General features: G+C 35.3%; 1 protein-coding gene across 3 annotated transcripts; it reads right to left on the bottom strand.

Annotated features, from left to right (window-relative positions):
* Positions 1 to 123: 123 nt before the first annotated feature.
* On the bottom strand, positions 124 to 16,920 carry rubcn (rubicon autophagy regulator). Of its 3 annotated transcripts, XM_043223358.1 has the most exons (22): positions 16,739 to 16,920; positions 15,569 to 15,722; positions 14,566 to 14,649; positions 14,314 to 14,473; positions 14,125 to 14,231; positions 11,102 to 11,276; positions 10,521 to 10,901; positions 9,237 to 9,284; positions 8,725 to 8,820; positions 7,539 to 7,654; positions 7,263 to 7,461; positions 7,079 to 7,183; positions 6,019 to 6,093; positions 5,090 to 5,147; positions 4,828 to 4,960; positions 4,377 to 4,522; positions 4,223 to 4,287; positions 3,909 to 4,147; positions 3,201 to 3,262; positions 2,971 to 3,124; positions 2,796 to 2,889; positions 124 to 1,817 (listed from the first exon to the last, which is right to left on the bottom strand). In XM_043223358.1, exons 1-22 carry the CDS (start codon positions 16,774 to 16,776, stop codon positions 1,669 to 1,671), a joined length of 2,838 nt encoding a protein of 945 aa, XP_043079293.1. In that variant the 5' UTR covers positions 16,777 to 16,920; the 3' UTR covers positions 124 to 1,668. The 3 variants fall into 3 exon arrangements, with proteins under 3 accessions (XP_043079293.1, XP_043079295.1, XP_043079294.1); XM_043223360.1 differs by lacking the exon at positions 6,019 to 6,093 and having other exon boundaries at positions 16,739 to 16,919; XM_043223359.1 differs by lacking the exon at positions 9,237 to 9,284 and having other exon boundaries at positions 16,739 to 16,918.
* Positions 16,921 to 18,590: the final 1,670 nt, after the last annotated feature.

Raw genomic sequence — 18,590 nt, 5'->3', positions numbered from 1 at the left:
TTATGGAAACAAATGTGTACAAATAATCGGGGGGAATTATAGGTAAAACCGATTAACAATTTTTAACGTAGCAGCCAAATATTTTGAGTGTAACACAACAATACAATAACATCTCCAAAACAATAAGGCACTCTAAACATCTTTAATTGTCAGTTACATATATTTACATAATAAGAAAAGTACATCTTTTCAAATAGTGCATCAAAAGCCCCTGAATAAAAAAGGCAACTCAGTAATTTTACAATAAGCTCGAGTGGACACAACGTCAGCAGGATCGAATAAAACATTAGATCTCATAAGCAACCACACAAAATCAAGTTCGTTCATTCATTCATTCATTCAGTCTCGCATACTTAAGGTCAGTACATTCAAGTCTTTTAACGCTTGTGGCAGAATAGCACATGGTCGTCGTTATTGCTTCAGATATACTCGCAGCAGCAAACAAAAGGGCTCTTGAATATATTTTCTTTAAAAACGCTACTTAAATTAACTTAGGTCCAGTATGTACGGTGTAGAGAACGCTAATACAACTTACCGATGTAATAAACTCTTTTAATCAATTAACACTTTGGTACATCTTTCTTTTTTAACGAGTAGCTTCATTGGACGATTACAGGCCACAGTGCAAGATCCTGGACTGAACGCGAGATGTTGGAATGATGTTCCGGCTCAAACATTAATACAATTCTCGATCAAACTAGTGCAAATTAAAGAACCGACAAGACATTTTTTTTTGTCAAACAAAAGAAAGGAAATACTGAAAAGTGCCATTTTTTTGGTAGGTGCAAAATGTTAAAGCAAAAAGGCCTTCAAACGTACAATTAAAAAGACCAGCGTCGGGCCTCATTTGTGAAGTTTGAGCAAAACAACAGTAACGTCAGAAAATAAAGATTTTTTTCGAAATTGGTTTGTTTATAGTTCTAGTTAAAATGTTTGGAAAACAATTAATGCACGAATTGTTTTACGAATAACTGGAGAAAATGTCTAAAATGGCGAATTGAATTTCTGTGCAAAATAACGCGAAAAAAAAATTGGTACATTAAGAATGGCATTCAGTTCAATATGACAGTTTCCGCTTTTAATTGCATAAAAATTTGTAGTTTCCATAAGGTAAATTGTTGCATTAAAATAAATAGGTTTTATTTACAAAAATCATTTTTTGGCTCACTTTTCACGAATGAGGCATTTTCCGTTTTAGTAGCTTTAATCTTTAACACGGTAAGCTTGAACCTGGCACTTCTAGAAACCTCTCGGGAAACAAAGGTTGTGCAAAACTCGCTGGAGTTCAGCTGCCCTTCTCCGTCTCGCATCGAAACGAACAAACAGCCGTTAAAGAGGCACGCGACAGGTTATGCGTCGAAAAGCAGACAGACGAAAACATTATACTTACGACAGTTGATTAAAACAGATCGGATGTTTAAGGACGGAGGCAACAAACAAACAAACAAAAACATGGCACCAAGTAAAATACGATTTTTTTTTTTGTCTGAAGGCGGCAAGTCCTTAAAAGCAGAAAAGCTTGTTTGCACATAAAACTCTTTAGCATTAATGATCCATTGTGCTGCGGTCAGCTTATTTGGGACGGGAATCAAGAAACGTTTGGCTGAATATCAGTCGGTACATTCGCTGCTGCGCTGTGCTCTGGTGAAATCTTACTGGTGTTGTGTGTTAGGTCCCACTGGCCGCGTCCTCCTCTCTGTCCTCCTGCTCCTCCATGTTCTTGCGAGCCATCCGCTCTCTCCTCTCGGCGAGTCTCAGACAGCGAGGACACTGCTTTCCTCCTTTAAAGCAGGTCTTATGATAGCAAGCATGACAGTCTGATAAAAAAAAGAAATCTGTATTACTATTACAGCCAAAAATAAACTGTTGCAGCCAACAACCATAACACGGGGGAAAAGGCCAAAACAAAAACATTGGAGTTTAGCTTAATAAATGTATATGTATAAAAATTTATAAATAAAAACTAAATTAAAATAGAAAGCAGAATTTTAAAAAACTGAAATAAATGCATATAAACATATGTATAAATAAATGCAGAAATAATTGAAAAAATAACTAACATTATGTATTATATTTAAAAGTAAAAATAAATATAAATGCAAAAATAAATCTATAAACAAACAAACAAACAATTGTATAAATACATAAAGAAAGAAACTGATACATACCTTTCAGTTTATAAATAAATAAATGCATACACAAATGCGCTTTGATACAATCTGTGTTGTTAAAAGCTCTATAATAAATACAGGTGATTAATTGATAAAATCATGTTGAAATAAATGTTTAAAAAGAAAAAGTGTCAAAAATAAAAGCAGAAAAATAAAAAGTAGGGATATAAACACATACATGAATAAATATAAATATATATATATATATGTGTGTATATATATATATATGTATGTATGTATGTATGTATGTATATATACACACACACATATACACACATAAATGTAGAAATGCATATAAATTACTTTATAAATAAACGTAGAAATGTTTAACAAAATTATAAATAAATGTTAAAATTAATGTTATATTAATGAAATAAATGTAGGCTGAAAATACTTTTCAATTTATAAATGAACATAAAAATGCATAAATTATAATTACTTGCATAAATACATATAGGGAAAAAAAACTATACATCCATAAAAAAAAATTTAGAAATTAATACAGATATTTATAAATAAATGCAAAAAGTTAGATTTTTAAAGATAAATAAAATGCATAATAATAGCAATATGATAGCAAAACTGCAGAAATAAACACAATCTACCACTCAATAAGAGGCTCACCTTCACAGCGCAGGCACTTGCTGAGCTCGTAGGGGAAGATAATGTCCTTGTCATTTCCACAGAACTCACAAATGAAGCCCTTGGCCTGGCAGAGCTGTGAGAAAAGCAGAGCAACAAATAAGCGCGATGAAATATCGACTCTCCATTTCAGACGCGTGAAGAAGGGGCTCCTCACCATGCAGTCCGTGACGTGGCTGGAGCCGAGGCGCAGCAGGTCTCTCAGCTTCGGCCCCAGAGCGCCGCTGCGGACGGCCGTGAGGTCGCTGACAGAGAACAGGTGGAAGTCTTCTGTCAGATGTCCGGGAAGAGCGTCGAACTGATCCAGAACCCTGTCGACACAACAGACACTTGAGACGCAGAGCTCTTCAGTGCTTTCTCCAAGAAAACCAGCAGGAAAACACTCACTCTGTAGCCAAACGGCACGTTCGCAAGAGATTCTTCATGTGGTTCAGCTGTTCCCTCAGTGCCTGCAATACAGCAGGAGTTTCGAAACATTCAATATTGTTTTATATCATGTTATATTATAACTATAAAAATCTGGGATAAGAACACAAGTATTAGTATTACATAAAAGCTTAAATGCCTTTACTGTCACTTTTGATCAATTTAATATATCCTGAATTTAATATATCCTGAATTTATTTATATATATATATATATATATATATATATATAAAATTTAAAATAAAAATATAATAAAAATACATTAAAAAATTATATATATATATATATATATATATATATATATAAAATAAAATAAAAATATAATAAAAATACATATAAAAAAAAATATATATATATATATATATATATATATATATATATATATATATATATATATATATATATATATAAAATTTAAAATAAAAATATAATAAAAATACATATAAAAATATATATATATATATATATATATATATATATATATATATATATATATATATATATATATATATATATATATATATATATATATAATATATAATAATATAATAATATATATAAAAATACATATAAAAAATATTATATATATATATATATATATATATATATATATATATAATATAAATGTGTGTGTGTGTGTGTGTGTGTGTGTGTGTGTGTGAGACGTACGCGCACTGTTTCCAGGGCCTTGACCTTCTTGTACAGGCCGCTGTTGATGTCACCGAGGTTGAAGAGCGGATCCCCCGCGATCTTGGCCAGCAAGTCCCTGGAAAAGTTGCTAACGTAGCTTTTACTGAAGTCCCACTTCCTGAGGATCTTTCCCGGCACCACGGCCTGCGCGTTCTCGTGGCAGCACTGACAAAAGTAGCGGCCCAGATACTCACAGTACCTCAGCCTCTTGATGTAGTCTGTCACGCAGAGAAAGCACCGGCGTAAACCCACGGATTCAAACAAAAATCGAGCCGATTTCGCGCGTACCGTACCTGGATCGATGCGAATGCCGCAGCCGGCGCAGCGGTAGTTTTGTTTGGCCACCACCACCTTCCTCCTGACAGATCAAAGCAGAGACACACAAACGTTACAGGAGGGCGGCACGAAGGGGACGGAGACGGACACTGATGATGGAGATGCTCTCACTTTGGAGGAGGGTGGATGTTGAAGATGATCTGCGGTCTGGGAGGAGCCCACTCCAGATTCCCTCGCACTCGGATGCGCAGCTTGTAAACGTCCGCGTGTTCGCCGTCGTCGGGCGAAATGGGAAGAGAATCCGGTATCGGAAGAAGCTTTGAAACAAAAGAGCCAAAAGAAAATAAAATTAGACATTTTCAGTTACAATCAACAATAAACAAATATATAGCAACACGGGTTTTGGTGGTATTGGGTTACAAGTAACAAAATCAGATTACTTTTTCCAAGTAACAAGTAAAGCGACTATCAAAAAAAAAAAATCCCAAGTTATCCCGTTGAACAGTTTACCGTCCTGTCCACATTTTGGCGAGAGAACATTATTTACATTTAATGCAGAAAACTGCGTATTTTCTTAAAGCGTGTTTGAGGCCTGAGGATGTAAACAGAGAAGCCGTGGTACTTTTTGCGGGGCGTCTTGTTCTGGAACCAGCCAGTCCAGCTCTGAGGCGGCGGGCAGCTGCATGCCCTCAAACTGTCTGAGGAGACCCATCGCCACCGACTCCGCCGAGTTGGACTGCAGCACCGATGGAGAGCTGCGCAGAGAGAGACGTTATAGAGGGGTCACGAACCGGTTCGGGATACCGTTGGAAACTCAAAACCACTGGACCACGGCCACAAAAAATATCGGCCAAAACGAAAAGGCGGATTTGCGATGTTCTTACATGGAGTCGGAGCTGAGGAAGGACCTGCTGCTGGACGCACTGCGTTTGATGTCTGCATCTGACGGCAACGAGAATAAAACCGTTAAACGCGGCCTCCGGTGACGTTTACTGTATGAGAAGAGATACTGTACAGACCAGCAAGTCAGACATTACTTGGCATTTTTACATTATTGCATGTATGGCTTAGCAACAGTTAGTGTCTGTAAAATATTTGGAGAAATCTGAATAATTCTGGTATATATATATATATATATATATATATATATATATATATATATATATATATATATATATATATATATATATATATATATATATATATATATATATATATGTGTGTGTGTATGTTAAATGCTATACATGTAGTATAATAATTTATAATCCATTTTTAACAATTACATATTAATAATTAACATTTGCCTACAAAATGTACTATATTTTATTATTGAAAGTTTAGGGGGGTTTTTTTTGCAAATGCCCTGTGTCCAAATATTACTTAAGTTGATAAGCCAAGGGAGACTGTGATTCACGGCGCTGCTTATGAATTGTAACATTAAGATAAGATTTACTTATTAATACTAACAAAAGAGATCAGGGCACGCGATTGAAGACGTTCTTATTATATAATAATATTGTATAATTTTAAAGACACACCCATCATAATGCAGGAAAGCAGGGCTAAAGGTTGCAGGTTATTGCGCATAATAAATAAAAGCCGGAAAACAGGGCATGCATATCGACAAGTGGGATGGACGCTCGTGAGAGGGGATGAACATGCAAAGCCGAGGAAAAAGCAGGAACAGCCATCGACTACCGCTACAGAGGCTAAAACACCCGACTCCTCTGATCCCAGCATCGTATCTATCAAGCAGCAAAAGACGGTGACACAACACACACGGCTTCCCTGTCTCTTTATCTGTCTCCGATACCTGAGAAGAGGGACGCGAGTGACAGGGACAGGCCGCTCTGAGACACCGCCAGCAGGGACTGACCATCACTGCCATCTGAGAGACAGAGACCAGAGACTGGATCCTCAACCAGACGCCCGGTTCTGGTGCGCAACAGTTTATAAAGACAAGCTACTTTCTAATAAAATGTCCTGGTCACCATTCATCAATGAAGATCAATGCACATTATTAGATTTAAATTATAAATAATATTGTTGGGTTTTTTGGGGGGTATTTTAAAACGTAAAAAAATATTTAAAAATAAAAACAAAAGTCAATATTAAAGTCTCTTTTGCTCATTAAGGTTGCATTTATTTAAAACACAAAACGAGTAATATTGTGATCTTATTAAAAAAAATGCATTTACAGACATTTTTGTTTTATATGTCTTTTATAATGAAAAAAATCCTAGTGATCCCAAACTATATGTGAATTATATATAGTACAAATGTTAAAAATATAACTAAAATAGTGATTTATTAAGTACAAATAATAACTGTAAAATCTGTTACATTTTGTTGTAAAAGATATATATTAAAATATAGTTTTTACATTTATGGTAATATATAAAAATAAGAAATAAATACATTATTTCTAGTCAAATATTTCTTTTTTACATTATATTCATTCTTTACATTTATTCATTATGTCAGGACAGTTGCCTCATATGACATTTTACAACCAAAACATTTAAATCTTGGTATCATTTTAAAATCATTTAAAGAGTGGTCAAGTGTGGTTTAACGGTTAAAAGTTTTGCCAGTTTCCTTTTCAGTATAGTATTACGACATTTCCGAGTGCAAGAAGATTTTTAAACCACATGAAACTATAAAAGGCCGTGAAAGAACAACACCCGACTATTCTGCTCTTTCCTGCTAACACACAAACAAATCAAAAATGAGCATAATCGGTTAGAAATCAGTCACGTGATTGGGGTGCCAACACATTTGTCATCACATGGCATTATGGGTAATGATGGCAATCGAGAGGATGATTATCACGAGCAGGATTGAGGTCAGACTTCCTGTCTGGAGCTCCTTACCTTTGAGCTCGATATCCTCCACGTCTCTATCGGAGCCGGAGTCAGAGGGGTGAAAGGAATCCTGGGAGCTCCTCCGTGAGCCACCACTATCCACAGACGGTGCTTCTGTGGGGAAAGGAAAAGCCATAAATATACACCGAGCTCATCCTGTTTACGTTTAATTACCCTCTTGATTCAGTCTTACGGTTATTAGAGGAGAGCGCCGGCTTCATCCGCGTGTGGCGTATCTGCAGCCTGCGCAGACGGATTTTCTGTTTGAGCTGCTGGATTTCCGAGTCGCTGTCGCCCTCTTCCTCCGCCTCGTCCACCGGCCGGCGCATGTTACACTTCATCAGCTCGATGGCCGCGATCAGAGACTCCGAGATGCTGAAGTGGGCGTTTTCCTGCGGTGATGGGATGTTAATGTGAGTTACGAACGGCACGTGTGGGACGCTGAGCGCAGCGAGGAAATAGCGCTTGCCTTTTCCAGATCAGCACAGCTGCCAAAGTCCTGCTCAGAGAGGTAGCTGATCAGACTCTGACCCTCAGACGGCCGGCGGAACAATCCGTCTGGGACGCTGTTGTACTGGCTGCCATCTGCAAGCATGAAGACACGTTTAAGATTATGATTGTTTTAATTTAATCAAATATGCAAGTGGCCATGAAGAAAACAAAATATAGTTGCAGAAATGCGCACAACAATGAGTATTTATATTTATTTTCTAGGGTAAAAAAAATATATATTTTTTTAAATATATATATATATATATATATATAAATATTTTAAATAAATAAATAAATATAAATATATATATATATATCAATAAATATATATATATATCAATAAATATATATATATATATATATATATATATATATATATATATATATCAATATATATATATATATATATATATATATATATCAATATATATATATATATATCAATATATATATATATATGAATAAATATATATATAAATAAATATATATATATATATATATATATATATGAATATATATATATATATATATCAATATATATATATATATGAATAAATATATATATATCAATATATATATATATATATGAATAAATATATATATAATCATTATATATATATATATGAATAAATATATATATATCAATATATATATATATGAATAAATATATATGCAAATAAATATATATATATATGAATAAATATATATATGAATAAATATATATATATATATATATATATATATATATATATATAAATATATATGAAATAATATATATATATATATATATATATATATATATATATATATATTATTTATTTACTTTTTATTATTATTATTTAATTAATTATTTTTTTGCCTCCGTTGTTAAAATATTAACATTTTACAACATTAAATAATCTTACCATCATTAAAATGGTCAAATGCAAACTAAAGCAGTTGGGTTAAATGTATTTAATTCAAAAAAAAAATTACAGAAATAAACTAAAAATGCTACATTTTTACTGTTTTACAATATCCCTTTGTCATTTGTAACACCCTAAGTTATGCTCATGAAAAAAAAATAAAATGAAAAACATAAGGTACTGGATTTAGACCACTGTAAGCATGAGTTGCCTTTTTTTATGTTTTTTTTTTTTTAATAGACAGAAAGCATCACTCACTAGACTCCATATAAAGGGAACTGTTGGTGCTGCTGTTGCTGCTCTGGGGTGAGAAAGGACCGCAGCTCTTGGAAATTGGTGTAGATGCAACAGACTCTGGGAGATACAGAAAAACACAATATGAATTATGCACAAATACATGATATTAGGATGAGGAAGATAACAAATGCGTCTTCCTGGTGCAGGATCTGATCCATGAGAAAAACGGATGAAAAAAATAGATCTACACAACAAAAACTCTATATATAGATCTACATAAAATGCAATGTTTGAATGATTATAACTGAAAACACGATGGTCCAAAAACAGAAAACACTAAAAGGAAAAAACAATTATTAAAAACTTTCCAGGAAAAAAAAATGGCACAGGATAGTAATGTGCAACAGCTTGACAAACGATGCCAAAAGCTGAAGAAAAAAACTAATCAAAATAAAAAGAGACGACAACGAATCATGCATATGGGTAACAGAAATGGAGGGATGGACAAGATGCAGCACCACGGCACTGCAAACCTGCGACGGGGTCCTCGATAATAATGGTGATTTTCCTGTGATTCCCTCCTTTCCATACAGAGAAGAAAAAGAGAAAAGATAGAATTGAAGCAGAGAAAATATCACCCTGATCCACAGCAAGACCAAAGAGCACAAGAGGTACAACAGCAAGAAGCAAGGTTCGATCTCTTTTTTTATATTTTTTTTGGCAGAGGTGTATGGGGAATGCCATATTTTAAAGTTAAAATTAGTTGTTGATCATTTAAAGCGAGCTAACACAGCCCATTTGACTTTCATATACATCCGAATATATACGTGATGCATAAATAAAGCAGAGCAAAACTTTATTTTATCAATTATTAACTAAAGCATTTACGATCAAAGGTAAAACCGCGAACGATTTTTGCACATTTTTACATTTTGATTTAATATTGCAGTTTATTTTTTATATTCAGGAAGCAAACAGGATCAAATTTAAAGTTTACATAATTAAATGAAATTAATCTTGTGAAAACCATTAGGAAATCGGACTCATTATCAAGACAATGGTACATTAAAGCCTTTCTTCAGGAAGTGTTAAGTGTCATATTACAAAATTAAATATAGTATTTTATAATCAAAACTTTCTCATCTTAACAAAACACATATTTTGGTGGTCACGTGAAAGAATTGTATAATTTTGGTTTTGCTATATCGCCAAAACAAACAAAATCTAATAGGAACCTCAGTTTTTTCGAATTTGGAGCATAAAATGTGGCTTTGATTTTACAGCCTTTTTCGGATGCGAAAATATCTCGTTAAATATTTATTTGACATAAAATAGAAACATTTTTGTACGTTTTCACTTTAGATGGTCAAGCTCTTTTAAGTAGGGTGGATTATGATTGAAGTTAATTTAGTGTTTAAAAAAAATAAAAAATAAAAATCCGGTGCGTAGACCAAAAATGTTTCCCAAAAGTAAATTACTTGAATAAAATCCGCACTGCACCTATGAAACAAAAGCAAATTACTGAACAAAAACTAGGTCACGTGACTGAAACGTTTGCCTTGGTGCTTCGTTTTTTTTTCGTGCAGATTTTTACCAAATAGCTGAAAAAAGAAATAAAATACTTTGTGCCATTATCTGTAAAGCTATGGCATGGATGTCGCTTTTCTCATTCAGTTAGTATGATTATCTTGAGTTATCTTTACAATTCCCGTCCTTGGCATAAACAGGCTTTTACGTGAATAAACATTGCTTCGTTAGTAGTTTCACTACTTCCTGTTAGTTTTGAAAAGGCCTGTGTTTCAACTGTTTGTACGCACCATTTTTCTGCTTTTGCGAGATGCCCGTGTCGGACAGAGATCGGATGTGGCCCCTCGAGCTCCGCCCCGTGGTTCTCTGAGCCTCTGAGAAGGAGCAGCGGCGCGGCGGGGCCGGGGCCAAAGGAGTGTGGGCGTCGCCCTGAGTCGCCATGTGTTCACTGCTTTGAGTGGAGCTGGACGAGTCACGCCGTTTCTGCTTCCCCAGATTACCGATGGCCAGGTACTCCGGGCCGTCATCCAGATCCGCTTCCACACAATCCCGGATCTCGGGTCGAGCAGGTGAGGCGGGCTCGGTGAAGGAAATTTGAGGGATTCCTGATTCCTGGTTTCCTCTACCGCACACCCATGGAGCTCCCTGAGCACTGCTGGATGGAGTGACATCTTGAAGACAAACAAAGAGATGCACTGTAATACCAAGGAGTGGTCACATTTCTTCACCGCAGGCATTGCTAACTGCCCACCTTCCATCGTTAGTTTTCACGCCAAATCATGTTCTGGGACATTTTGTGTGTAAACAAGGCAAGCATTTAGCGTGGTAATAGAGCCACAGTGTGGCCTGTTGTTCTCTGAAATCTGCTGACCTGAGCTGCTCTTGGACAGAGGGGTGTTGGGAATCTCTGTAAGGCAGCTCTGGGACGTGGCAAGCCGACGGGACTCTGAATTTTCCGCAGGCCTCCAACTTCCTGTGGCCCCGGGAAGCAGACACAAACTCTGACTCTTCAGCAAACCAAATGGAGAGTCTTTTACATGCGAAAGCTTAGAAGACAAAAGAGACAGAAGAATTTTACTAATGCTGTCAAATGATTAATCGGTTTTGAGAATTGTATCATATTACACAGCCATATATATATATATATATATATATATATATATATATATATATATATATATATATATATATATATATACACACACACACACACACACACACAATATAAACAGTGCCCACACATGAGTTTTATTTCTGATGCGATAAAATTTTATGTAGAAAAGCACAGCTACAGTGAAGGCCAACAATGAAGTAAGATGGTTTAGTTATAATATCTACCAAGAGGGGCTAGAAGGCTAACCAAGAAAACCTTGATCTTTTAATAAACATATTTAGTTATCTAGTCATTTAACTAGCTAGGTTGCTATAAACATGCTTACGCTTTAACTAACATTTATTGAAAATGGTGTAGATTATGTTATCTACCAGCAGGGGCGAAACAAGCTAAGCTAACCAGTCAACCTAGACGGATTAAAAAAGCTAAAGAATTACATAACATCCAGCTAACTAGCTAGACACGTGTTGACAACATGTTCATTTAAATTGAAGATAGTATAGTTATGGTATTTACCACCAGGGGCTAAATAAGATATGCTAACCAGCCAAAACATGACTGGATGTAGTTACCTAGCTGGCTAGATACAAGTTAACAGTTTAACTTAAATTAATGTGAGATGGTATAGTAGTTATGGTATCTACCAGGAGAGGCTAAAAGGGCAATGCTAGCAGTGTAATCATGAACATTTGGAAAAGTGGATGTTATTTAGTTAGCTAGCTAAATAGCTAATCTGTCTAACCAAGTTAAATTGAAGTGAGCTGATGTAGTTATGGTATCCATAAGAAGGGCTATGCCAACCATGACCTCTTAAAATCATACTTTAGTTAGCAAGTAACTATGAAGATTTTAGCAGTTTATCCATGTTAAATCAAAGTTAGTGTAGTTATGTTATCTATCAACAAAGGCTAAAAGGCTATGCTAACCAGCCAAACCCTAACCCCTCAAAAACTGTATTTTCGGTAGCTATCTAGCCATAAATAAACAAACAGTTTAACCAAGTTAAACTGAAGTAAGCTGATGTAGTTGTGTTATCTACAAGAACAGGCTAAAAGGATTATGCTAACCAGCCAAACCCTGGCCCCTTAGAAAAACCTGCTACTCAGCTAGCTAGCTTTAAACCTGACAATAGTTTAACTAACCTAAATTCACATAGCTCACAATCATAAAATGCAATGAAACATGTTTTTATTCCCGTCTAAAGGGTTTTATTTTTTAAATCTATAAAATATATTGATCTTGCATCAATGGCCTCGACTGATATGAAAGATGTTTATTGGATAGATCAATGAAAGCTCTGTGAAAAGAGGAATGTGTGCCAGACATTCAGCGAGATAACACGGTGTGAGATCGTGGACAAACACAAACACTAACTACCATTACCCTACAAAAACACATTTCACAGGACAGGTTTATGAAGGGAACCGTTTCACAGGACCTCACATTATTAAACCCTTCTCAGCTCATTACAAAAGCTTTCTATGGACTTTGGCCTCCATAAACCAAAACAAACGACTTCCTACCCGGTTGAAGGATATTTAAAACCTCTTTCAGATTGCAGAAGCAGTTTTATTTCACACCGCAGGGTCACTGCTTTACATGTCAGGTGCGTCAATGCTTGGGAGTGTTTGGACAAAATCCAGACTACACTGGAACCCTAACCCAACCAAAAAAATCACCCAATCCCAGAAAAATTATTTACATTACATTTACCAGACGGTCTTATCCAAAGCAAAATTAAGAAAGGAGCAATGATACGCAAATGCTATAACAAGTCTCAGTTGGCGTAAAAAAAAAAAAAAAAAAAAAAAAAAACTGTTTCTCTCTGAAGAATGTAAAAATACGGAAGTAAAAATCAGTCGCAAACTTCTGGTTCAAACTTACTGCTGTCGTTATCTTATTGGTATAACTTTAGAATAACTTTAGTCATTTCATTTCATTTCATTTCATTTCATTTCTTTTTGCTCAGTTTTTCATCTAATATTTACTTTTTTATCAATTAACAAAGCAATTTTACTAGCTATTTTTAGGGCTGGGCGATACGTTCATCAATATATTCATTAGCGGATGAATATATCGAATCATATTGATGATTATATCACCCGTCCCAAGTTCTTCTGTAATATCCATTTTATAATTTTCTCATTTAGGACAATAACGACTTTAAATGATCTTTTGGGGGGACGATTTCTCAGTCCAAATTGATGAGCAACTAAATTGAAAGATTAGTCGTAACACTGCTCGATTAAATTTAAACATTGATTGTTCTACTTTTTATTAAGGATAACAATACGTGTTAAAATGCGACCACGGAGCACAAAAGCAATTATAAATAGCACAGGCGTATTTATAGCCAACAATACACTGTATGGGTAATTAAAGACGCGTTCGATGAAGATATCATGTACATTTCCTACAGTAAATATAGCAAAACTTAATTTTTTTTATTAGTAATGGTGAATAACATTAACTTTTAAAGGTGATTACTTTTATTTCTTTTATTTTTACGTACTCCAGATTATCTCAGCCAAATATTGTCTGGTCCCACCCAATCATGCATCAACGGAAAGCTTATTCATTCATCAAATAGCCTTCATTCGTTCATTAAAATAACTTCTTTTATGTTCAGCATGAGAAAGAGCCTCCTAAAGGTTGACGACAACTTGAGGCTGATTTCTTTAATGAACTATCACTGTTTGGATTCATCCCTGTTTATCTTCTTTGTCGCGCTCAACCACATCCTCTGGATTCCCAATGTAGAAAAAAACAGCCTTTCTCACCCTGCCTGTGTCTATGAGAGCCAGCAGTCGAGGGTTATTCTGCTCTACGGCCTCCAGGCACTGGAACATGGCGGACACGTGTGGTTCACTCAACAAGAAGGCCCCGTCTACAGAGGAGGAGAACATCATCACACACGGGGGAAAACGTTTTAAGTGAAGATGCTAAAGGTTTGGGGGAAGCCGAGTTACCGTTGTAATATTTCTGCGTGTTTGTCTTGTGCTGCAGCAGCGGTTTGAGCTGGGCGGATAAGATGTGACCTTGGAGGCTGTGCAGAAGCCATCGCTCGGCTTTGTAACCCTCGCCGAAACTCTGGAAGCCGCTGCTCAACACCGGCTCCAGCTGACTGAACTGAAAGAGAGAACAAGGCACCAAGACGATCTCAGCGAAGGGGTCGAAACAAGCTTGACGAGGGAAACGGTCTCTGGACCATCGACAAATACCTGTTCGACATGACGGGCGAGATGAGGACAGAGATACCGCACACACCACACGAAACGCCAGTAGTCTTTTTGTTTATAGTAAATCTGCAAAACAAAACAACAAGATCAGGTCTTGAACCACAGCATAATGATTCGTAAAAAATGTGTTTGGTCATTTATTAACAGACATAAAAAGAAATTGAATTTATTTGATCAAAAATGCGGTAAAAAAATACAGATATATTGTAAAATACTGAAATGTTTAACTATTTTCTGCTTTTGCATGTTTTAATATGTGATCATGTGACTTTGAAGCGTCTTCGGCCTTGCCCCTCACGCACAGATTCCTCATACGCCTTCGATTTTTGGGATGGCCTCATGATTGTAGATGATGATATTTTGTTTTTAAAGTATTTTTACTCTTTCACAGACTAAATAGCCCCTGCCCGTCGTTACTTCTCTCTAATACATCCCTTTCATAGCCAACCATTTTACAGAACTGATGTCAAGTAACTTAACCGGTTGCTAGATATTATCCCGGCTGAATCTTTTCAGCCCTTTTTATCTCCCGTGCCAACTTTTTCGAGACCCGTAGCAGGCATCAAATTCGAAACGAGCCGATTTAGTGGATACATTTCTCAGTTTAAATAAACATTTGTCATGTTATCCATGTGCTATTCTGAATAAATTATTGGTTTAATGCGATTTGAAGGTCAAATTTAAACATTTTCTGGAACAATAACTAACATTTCACAACATCATAATTTTCGTACTTTCCCACTTACATAAGCAGCGCGTAATAGCTTACCAAGCTTGATGACGTTCATTTACAAACTAACAATATTTTCTTTGTTGGAAAGGCCGCAGAGGCCACTTTCTCATCTCCAGTTAGGTACAGAAAGTGAAAACGGTATTAACGAAACTCTGAAAGCACTCTTCCTCGTCGGATTAGCCACAGAGCTTATTTGTGTCTAATAGTTTCTGGTAAACCAGGCTGTTGTTTTAAACACACTGCCGCCGTCACCTGCTCGTGTTTGAGGCCATGGCCCAGGATGTTGTTCATGTCCTTGTGCAGGCGCTGGAGACCCCCGTAGCGGGACCACACGTTAGGGTTGTTGGTGGACAGCAGCCCCTCGACAGTCGTCTTCAGATTCGACAGAAGCTTCCAGTGTTCCCATCTGAAGAAACACATAAGTTTATCAATAGGTTGCGGGGTACTTTTCAAAACTTAGTTCTCTCTCCAGGGTAAGGTTAATTATAGCCTAACGTAATGTTAGTGTGATCTGTTAACAACACACATGATAAAGCCACAAGTAGGTGTCATGTTATGTAAGTTTGCAATACAATGGAAATCGAAAACAGAACTTTCTGTTGGTTTAACCATTGCGTCTCAACTTGTTTCACTACTTTATTATGGATGTGAGCACTAATATAGATTGGGGTCTAACTAAAAAATTTGAATATCGTGAAAAAGCAACATTTTTTGTAACTTATTTCAAAAAGTATATTCTAGATTCATTACATGTAAACTAAAACAAAAAGGTTTTGTTTTCTTTTTTCTTGTTTTAATCCAGTATCCGTCATAACTATATATATATATATATATTTTTTTTTTTTTGAAGTATAATCATTAATAATACATATTTAAAGTTTGCTACCAGTACGATAAAGATCTTAAAACTGAGATCTTAAAAAACTACTTAAAATAACATTTTGCAGCTAAATGTGAGCGCGTCACAAGACTGTTGTTATTCGCTGCTAGAACATACGATGCTGAATCCTACTACGGCGAGGGAAAGCTCATTAATATTAATCGCGTGAGCGAACACTTCCGCAAGCACCAGGCTTCCCATTGGTTGATTCTCCCGCTTAGATATTAATATGTGCGGTTCGACCAATGAGATGAGACGCTTTGAGTACAAACGTCCCGTGACGTTATTAATATTCATTAGCAAAGCCTTTCCCATAGTAGGATGTACAAATGCACTAGCCGGCTAGCTCGATATGAAAGCTGCAAACGATAACTGTCTACGCAAACAAGATGAGTAGTGCATATAAACATCGTTTAAATGTTCTTAAATACATATGTACAAAAGTATGAGATGATAAAAGTATTTAATTTAGCTCCAACACTAGAGCTGCGAGTCTAGCTGTCAAACTCAGCTCTGCTGGAGACGCTCATGTTTTTATTCACCTGCGCTCTCCATCTTCCGCCTCCATGGATATTTCCATCTCCAGTCTAGGTAGCGGCTTGATTTAGAGTTTAGGTCGGGTTTAAACGCATAAAATCCGCGGACAGGTAGAGGGTGTTTCCACTGGGCGTCCCTCACCATAACAAGACAGACAATCGTGAAGTCTGCGATAAAGCGCGCTCTGACCGGATGCGCATTCCTGAAGCAGCGGACGCGGATTGCTTTTCAAAATAAAAGTGTAATGTTGACTTTTCATCGTATCAAAGCAACTGGTCACGTCCCATTGATATATTAGATTAAGCAATAAGGCAATTAAGTAATGTTAAATAAACTCGCCAGTTATGTTTGTTCATTTATATATTTCACTTATGTTGTTTCTGTATACTGATATTACATTTAGGCCTACATTTTTTTTATCTATACTTTATCTAATCCCCCACCATCATCACCAAATGATTTTATCATCAAAAAACTGCATTTCTATTATATTTAATGCAACATATTTATGAACAATTGAGTTTTTATTTGTATATTTTTGTATATTTCATTTATTTTGCATTTATTTTTCATTTGTTATGTGACGTTTTTATATTCGTTTATTTTTAATTAAATTCGGATTGTATTTTAGATTTTTATTTATTTACACAGTTAATTTATTTAGCATTTATTTTTATATTTCATTTAGGTCTACCAATTTATTGTAATTATTAACTGCATTTGAATTGTATTAAAAGCTAAATATTAATGGACAGTTCGTGTTTCATTTACTTGGTGTAAATAATTTATTTTTACATTTCACTTAATTATATTTAATTTAATTTCTCAATAAAATGTAAATTATATTTAAGGCAAAAATATGACTGAACCATGTCGTTTTTATTAATTTGGCTTTTTTTTTACATTCATTTTTATATTTTATTTACATTACATTTATGACATTACAGTCATAAAATATTTAAGAACAATTAAAAACAACCAAAACTGAATTTAAATACAATTACCGTCCTAAGCGAGGAGAAAAAGTGTTTTGTGGTGTTACGTTTAATTTTGTGATCTTACATGTCGTGGCCACACGGTGGCGCTGTTAAATTGCAATGTTATCCAAACGTTATCCACTGCCACTGAACGACAAAAAAAATGATCACTTAGCAGGCGTGTCGTGTCCTGTCAGGTTATTACAGGCACTTTAAAAAAAATTAAGACATTTTGAGCCGTTTTGCATTGACAGTTAGAGCCAAAGGCAACATATTTCCATATCTATTTGAAGGGATAATTTATGGTCGCCTGCATGTTGCTATGGCAAACAGCCTTAACTTTTTGTGTAGTACTTTTCCGCCTCATTTCTTTTGTCGTATCGTGAAAACCGACCTAAGTACTTTAAAATGCTTTTATGTAATTCTGCGCGAACTTTGCACTATTTATGACCTGAATCTGAAGTGATCTGAGCTGAATAATGACACTATTATGCTCGGTAGAGCGGCTTTTGAGTTCACACTGCTGTCGAACCGATTTAAGCTAAATAAAGTTCTTAATACAACAGCCGAATTTTATTTTTTTACAAACATTAACAACAACACCTTGCAACATTAATGCGGCCTTTTTTTGTTATCTTACTGCTCCTTGCATCCAAAATGGCGATCGTGCCTGAAGTTAGAACCAGTTCGTTAAGACGTAACCAAAAGAGCGGGAAATGTTTTTAGATGACTGAAAATATCGCCTTGTTTATTTTAAAATAACCACTAATTACAGCATGCCGTTTTGCATGCATTATTATAAATAATAAGAAATATTTATTAATATTTAGTCATTAATAAATTATTAATAATTTAAAACACACGTTCGTCTGGCACATTT

This window comes from Puntigrus tetrazona, chromosome 22 (genome assembly GCF_018831695.1).
Source record: "Puntigrus tetrazona isolate hp1 chromosome 22, ASM1883169v1, whole genome shotgun sequence".
In the NCBI taxonomy this organism is placed as follows: Eukaryota; Metazoa; Chordata; class Actinopteri; order Cypriniformes; family Cyprinidae; genus Puntigrus; species Puntigrus tetrazona.
Note: the sequence above shows the minus strand (reverse complement) of the source record. Positions and strands in the feature narration are given on the sequence as shown.

Excerpts from the sequence above, each read along its gene's own strand:
- rubcn (XM_043223358.1), bottom strand. The coding sequence starts at position 16,776 with ATGGAAATATCCATGGAGGCGGAAGATGGAGAGCGCAG. Across the intron at positions 7,655-8,724 it reads TTCCCTTTATATGGAGTCTA|ATGGCAGCCAGTACAACAGC; the intron begins GTGAGTGATGCT and ends TCATGCTTGCAG. Across the intron at positions 7,462-7,538 it reads GCTGTGCTGATCTGGAAAAG|GAAAACGCCCACTTCAGCAT; the intron begins GCAAGCGCTATT and ends CCATCACCGCAG.